We start from the raw sequence: 6,982 nt of genomic DNA, 5'->3' as shown, positions 1-6,982 counted from the left end.
CTACCATCTTAGAATCAATTCTATATACTGGTTCCAAGCCAGAAGAATGGTCAGGGCTGGGTAATGAGGGTTAAGTGACTTGTCTAGGGTCACCGAGCTAGGAAGTGTCTGAGGCCACATTTGAACCCAGGACCTCCCATCCATAGGCCTGGCTCTGTATCCACTTAGCCACCTACTTGTCCCCTTTGGTTTCTAATCTTGAGAGGTTCTCAATGAGCATACTCTGGTTTGTGCTCCCACCCAGCGTCTCTGGGAACATTTGAATTTTTTTCTGGTTCTCCCTAAAGGTGGGAATTCAGGTCCCTTGCCAACATCAGATTAACAGAAGGCTACAAGCATAAGCAGGGCAGCTGGGTGGCACAGGGGATAGAAGCACTAGGCCTGGAGTCAGAAAGACTCAGCTTCCCACTCACTAGCTGTGTGACCCTGGACAATTCACTTCTCCCTGTTTGCCTCAGTTTCCTCATCTGTCAGATGAGCTGGAGAAGGAAATGGCCAACCACTCCAGGATCTCTGGCAAGAAGATGGAGTCAGATGTGGCTGACATCCACAAAAAATTAGCCAGGGTCAGATTTTGTTTACCATGAGTCAGAAACAGACTTGAACCCAGAGACAGAAGGGGCGAGCCTCTTGGCCTCTAACAATCCCCTTCCTTTCCATCGAATCACCTGGTACCTACTTAGAGAAGTCCTTACCTCTGCTGCTGGGCCCTCCACACCTTCTCTTCCCAGCTGTCCCCTCTCTCTGGGCAGCTTCCAACTCACCAACACGTTTCCTAAATAAACTGGTGCTTGGAACTGAGGACAGGGCTCCGGTGGGGCCGAGGAGAGGGCAGAGGGTTTATAGCAGGATTTGATTCGTGTGTCTCTTAAGGCAGCCTGAGGTTCCTGGGGCTCAGGCTGGTGATTTCCATCCGCATCACATGGCCTCTGCTCAGGGTCATTTCCACCAACCGAGCCTTTGGTAGAGTCATTCGTGTCCGACAAACCACAGCAGAGCCTTGAATCATGGGCCTTTTATTTGAAGCATTGGCACACAACCAGAGCAAGCAAAAAGACAACAATTTCTGCCCAACACCACAGCAGCCAAAGGCGACACATTTCCCCCCACCATCTCCCAACTTTGACCCGTTTGTTCCATTTTAGCATCCCTTCAAACCCACTGATAGCATCCTAACGCAAGTGGGCCGCCATGCTGTGAAGCAGATGGCAGCTCCGATGGGGCATCTCATTCTGCAACAAGACATATTTACCCAAGGCTTTTGAACATTCCCCAGTGTGGTGGCATTTCTTGGCAACAAGGCCACGAGCTAGCTTGGTTTTCTAAAGTGGGAGCCACATAAAGATCGCTCTGAAATGAAAAAAGGAAAAGAGTGCCTTTGAGGAGTCCAGACTAGGTGGGTGGGGTCTCCCTTTGGGGCTCCCCAAGGCAAAGGCACCATTTATTTCTGGCATGAACTTTTGAGTTTTCAACTAAGGAAATGGCCACTAGAATCCCTAAAAGGTAGCAGGGGAGGGTTACCCTGGACTTGGTTGGTAATATGGGTGGCAAACAGGGAACGAGGGAGAGGAGGGAACTGAGAAAGAATGGGAAGAGGGGGAAATCTAGTCACAGCAGGGGTCATGAGCAGCTTTAGTGAAAAGAACTCCTAGACTGCAATCCCAGAACTTGGCCTTGTGGCTAGATTGTCAGAGTACCAGGAAGACCTACATGTGGCTGTGGGCAAGTTCTCTAAGCCCTCTCTGCCTCAGTTTCCTTATCTGTAAGATGTGCATAGCACCTAGATCTCAGGGGCATTGTGAGGATTGAAAGAGAGCCCCTAAAAAGTACTTTTGCAAACCTTTCAGCTCCATAGAATAGAATAATGATTTCCATTCCTCTGGGAAATTATAATTATCCTGTCTGATTTTTTTAGCACTGTAAGTTTTACAAAGTTTTCCCTGTATATTAGCATTCACATCTCACTGATAGGGAAACTGAGGCTTACAAAGTAAACTGACTTGCCCAGGGATAGGGGGTGTAATATTATTTGTATTTCATAGACATGGAAACCAAGGCTTACAAAGTAAACTGATTTGTGCAGCGATGGGGGGTGTATTTCCATTTGCATTTTATGGATGGGGAGACTGAGACTTACAAAGTAAACTGCCTTGTGCAGGGGCAGGGCCACCCGGCTAAACAATGTTAAAGAAATATCTGGGCCAGGATTCAGATCTCTACCGCCATGTTGTCCCCCCCCCCCCTTCCCAGCCATCCCCAAAGCAAAAGCCACACTCCCGGGTTTGGTCCTGAGGGCCTCACCAGTGGGTGGAAGGGGCCTCTGCTAAGGCTGCAGTAGAGCTCTCCCCAAACCCCCTTCCCCTCCCTTCTCCCCCTCCCCGAGGTGCTTCTCAGACACCTGCTACTGGGAGAAGAGATCCGAGAGCAAATGGCAGTAGGGGAGACCCCCGCAGGCAGCAGCCTGCCACCAGGCTGAGGCAGTGCCCCTGCAACCCCAGAAAAGGCACAAACCAATGAGAAACAGAAAAAGTGGGGGCCCTGAAGGCTCTCTGTGTGAGCCGGTTCAAAACCAATAATCAAGCAACCGAGTCAAATCCGAAGGCATTTCAACAGATCTTAAACCATCAACAGAAATGATCCACTAGGCTTGGGCGGAACCCCACTCCCCTCTCCACCCCCCCAAACCAAAGCACAACAAACCCAGAAGTCAGTCCTCTTCGGGGGTCCCTTGTCCAGGAAAGAAAAGTCCAAACAATGTCCCAGGCCGGGTGGGCTTCCCCAAGCCCAGACGAATACTGGAGCGGGGCAGGGCAGGTTTCCAAAGCGGCTCAGTCCCAGAAAGTCCAAATCAGGAGGCAGGGTGGGTTTCCTGGGCATTTGTGCCCAGGGAAGTTGGAGTTCGTTGTTTGGGCGTAGGGGGGGTCTTCCAAGGCAGCTCAGTCCGGGAAAGTCCAGGGCAGGGCAAGGGACAGGGGGCAGGGGGCAGGGGGGAGGAAAGACGTTGAAATCACCATTTTGGCCAGTCATTCAGGCTGGGAAAGTTCAAGTCACGGGGCAGGGTGGGTTTTGTGGGCATTTCTGCCCCAAAGAAGCTGGAGTTAGCAATGTGGGCACGGTGGGTTCTTCCAAGGCAACTCGGTCTAGCAAAGTCCAGGGCAAGGGGCAGGGGGGGGAGGGGGGGCGGGGCGGCGTTGAAATCACCTTTTGGTCAGGGCAGCTCAGGCAGGGAAAGTCCAGGTTGGGGGGGTGGGTTTCTTGGCCATTCCTGCAACAGGAAGTTGGGAGTTGATGGTTTTTGGCAGGGCAGCTCTCCAGACAGCCATTTCCAGTGAGGCCTGGGGACCACGTGGGCTCCCCAAGTGGATTGGCCACCTGCGGCAAGCTGCCCTTAGTATTTCAGCCAGGGATAGGCTTCCAAGGAGGCCTTACTGCGGTCACCGTAGTCATAGAGCAGCTCCTCTCCTACCTCGATATCTCGGGTGGCGATGACGATGAGATGAGGGACGCCATCAATGGGGTGCAGCTTGGTCTGGCAGTTGCCACTCTTGCTGTGGTTGATGAGCCTCCCCAGGCGGCCTGTTTCTTTGGTGGCGTCCACACAGTAGCCTTTGCTCCGATAGTGGAAGTAGTACATGTAGCACCCGGTGGCGGGGTCTTTTGCGTAGCGGGCTTCCCGCTTCTTGGCCATGGGCAGATCGATCAGGTCGCCATGGTACTCCACCACATAGTCGCCACGGCGGAAGGGCCTAGTGGTGATCACGCCTCGGCCTTTCCCGTCAAAGATCCCCACTCTCATGCCCTCCTCTTTTCCGCTCTTGATCAGCTCGTTGAGCCGGATCCGGGCCTCGGTGCGCAGCTCCCCGCGATTCTTGCGGGTACTGCGCCGGACTGGGAAATAATCGGTTACCCTGCGGTTCAGGGTAGGGTCCTCTGCCACCTTGGATGCCTTCAGAAGGCGCCTAAACGAGTTGGGCCCCTGGAGTGCTTGCTTGCACAGGCCAGCAGCACGCCTCGGGCTGCTCCGGGTAGCCATTGCGGTTGTGGCGGCTACTGCAGCAGTGGCGGAGGAGGCGGAGGCGGAGGGGGCGGCGGCTAGGGAGGCGGTAACTACACCACGTGAGCGCGCCTTAACCTTTGTCTGGGTCCTCGAGCTCGAGGCTCTAGCTCTGGTGCCTGGATAGGGCCTTTGGCTGGTGCTGCCACAGCTCCTCCCTCTTTTCCCCTGCCGGCTTTTAGATTTCATAGCGCCTCCTCTCCAGGGGGTCCCCGGCGAGAGGTCCACAGTGATGACAGTGGAGGAGGAGGAGGAGGAGGAGGAGGGAGGAAGAGATGGGAGAAAGGGGATGCTGACCTTGGGGTCAGGAGCCCAAGGTTCAAGTCCTCAGCAGGGTGCTCTAAAAATTAATACACGAGTCGTGATGTGCATCCGGTGGAATGAATTTTCCTATCCGGGCGACCTCCTACTAGAGAAATCTCGAGTCCAGTGCGTCTCGGGCTCTGCAGGGAGCAACTCTTACTTGGTAAGCGATGTGCTAGGCAGCCTCTACTAAAATCAAGCCTTTATCTGGCTCCCCGGAGAGGCCACCCATAGCTCCCGGTTCCACCCCCTAGGACTGATCAGAACAAGGCTGATCCCTCCTCCAAGGTTCGTTAATTTGTTATCTTGGGTCAAGCCAGAACTTCTGGCAGGATGGCGTCCTATCTATGGCTGGCTACTTTCTATCGGATGGTCAGAATAGCAGGCGGAGGGGGCAAGAGCATAGCAGGCCTGCTGGCCTTGAGTTGGAGCAACCTGAGTTCAAGTCCCACCTTGGACACTTGCTGGCCACTTGCCCAGGAACAAGACTGAGACTGTTCGTACCGGGAGCCAATTCCTACGACTCTAAGTTGCAGAAAACAGCCGACTGGCATGGGAGGTGGGAGTTTTCTCATCCCGGAATGAAAGGGAGGCTTAACTCCAAGTTCCCTATAGCAGTGAAATCAGGAGTCCACTCCCTGTGGCCTTCTACTGTGTTACCATTATTTCATTCCGCAGGTCCCTGATGCCGTTCTCCTGGAATGTGACCTTAAAATAGGAAACACAATTCACTTCTTGGAGGGCGCAATCCAGAACAGCTATAGGTGGGTAGGCTAGAGAAGACCCCAAATGGCCCGAAATTTCCGATTCCGGGGTCAGCCCCTCCCCCGCTCGGGTTTGAACAATCCAGACATGTTGGATTTGTCAATCGCGAGATAACTACCCGAAAGTTCTCTGAAATAATGAGACTTGAACTTTAACGGGACTTTGCCGTTCTGCACCACCCTTGGGAAGCGCACAGGACAACTCCCCTTTTTTACCCACGAAGAAAGGGATCAGAAGAGGTAAGTGGCTTGGCTGTGCTCCCATGACCACAAGTTTCAGACTAGAACCCACAGAGACTGGGTTGCAGTTCCCCTCCTGTAAAATAAAGGGGTTGGACTTGGGATCTCTTCTTCAAAAATAGACAGTTGCATTCAATGTCTCCTAAGGGTCCCTCTAGCTCCAAATGGATGGGCCTGCCTTCCTTTAAGGTGAGAGGGCTGGGCTAGATGGTTTCTGAGGTCCCTTCCAGCCTTAAGATCTACAATTCTAGGAAATGTTTGAGAAAAAACGAGCATATTCTATCTCAAAGGACCCTTGACAAACCTACCATTCTCTATGAAAGCATGGGCAGTTTATGTGACCTCTATGAGCCTCAGTTTCCTTCTCTGTAAAATGGGAGGACTAGACCCAGTGCTAGATCTAGGTTCCTGTGTCTCTTCCCACCTTCAGAACCCTTGATCTTCCCTCTCTCCCCTCCAGCTATATTTCTCCTCTCCCTTTTGCTTTAAGTCACCTACATTGCATTTTCTTTCCTTTCATCTTTGAAGACCTCTGAAATCTTGTTTCCAACCTCATCATTCAACTAAATCTACTCTTCCCATCACCAATCATCTCTCTCTCTCCCTCTCTCTCCCTCTCCCTCTCTCTCTCTCTCTCTCTCTCCCTCTATCTCTCTCTCTCCCTCTCTCTCTCTCTTTCTCTCTCTCTCTGTCTCTCTGTCTGTCTGTCTCCCTCTCTCTCTCTCTCTCTCTCTCTCTCTCTCTCTCTCTCTCTCTCTCTCTCTCTCTCTTTAACTGTCACCTTCTGTTTTACTAAGGGTTAGGCAATGGGGGTTAAATGACTTGCCAAGGGTCACACATCTAGGAAGGGTCTGAGGTGACATTTGAACCCAGGACCTCCCATCTCTAGGCCTGGCTCTCTATCCAATGAGACACCTAGCTGCCCCCACTTATATAAGGAATGATTTCTTGGATAACCTGCTATAGGCTGTTTGATAGGATTTTGTTTAAAATCCTAGAGTCTCTTCTTTATCACGTTAGTTTATTGGTGTTTCTCTTTGGGGGTTGGGAGGTGTCACAACAATGACCAATAGCACCCAGTCTAATGTTCTCTCTGAGCTCTCCTCCTCTTTCTTGGTCTCTCTGCCTTCTCTAAGTGATCGTGTTCTGGATTCCTTCTCTTTTCTAGACTTTCATGACTTGCCCTCTCCTAGTTCTCCTACCAGTCAGGCTGCTCCTTTCCATTCTCCTGGGCCAGGTTGAGGCTTGCCCACTAAAGATGTCGCCTGGCCTGGGCCGCTCTTCTCTTCTCCCTCTCTATTAGCTCACTTAGTAATCTTATCAGCTCTCACAGTTCAATTAGTATCTTTCTACAGATGATTCTTATCTTTCTGGAAGCCCGAGTCCTCCCGTTTCTCAAAACGTGTCAAGGAAGCTCATCCCCCTTCCCCTTCCTGAGTAACTTTACCTGTCCATCCAACATCCCTGACATACCGCAGTCGCTCCAGGTTTGCGTAGGTTCTGTCCGTCTATAAAAGTTAAGGTTTGGGGCAGAACCGGGGGAGACGGACAAGAAGACCATGGGAGAAAGATAAGGAGAAGGGACAGAGCAGGAGGTGAAGGGAATGAGGAAGAGACAGGC

The 6,982-nt window shown here is 52.0% G+C and overlaps 1 protein-coding gene across 1 annotated transcript; it reads right to left on the bottom strand.

Annotated features, from left to right (window-relative positions):
* Positions 1-1,012: 1,012 nt before the first annotated feature.
* On the bottom strand, positions 1,013-5,117 carry LOC100025021 (N-lysine methyltransferase KMT5A-like). Its single transcript, XM_056808717.1, has one exon. It carries the CDS (start codon positions 4,241-4,243, stop codon positions 3,389-3,391), a length of 855 nt encoding a protein of 284 aa, XP_056664695.1. The 5' UTR covers positions 4,244-5,117; the 3' UTR covers positions 1,013-3,388.
* Between the last annotated feature and the right edge of the window lie 1,865 nt (positions 5,118-6,982).

This window comes from Monodelphis domestica, chromosome X (assembly GCF_027887165.1).
Source record: "Monodelphis domestica isolate mMonDom1 chromosome X, mMonDom1.pri, whole genome shotgun sequence".
Classification (NCBI taxonomy): Eukaryota; Metazoa; Chordata; class Mammalia; order Didelphimorphia; family Didelphidae; genus Monodelphis; species Monodelphis domestica.
Note: the sequence above shows the minus strand (reverse complement) of the source record. Positions and strands in the feature narration are given on the sequence as shown.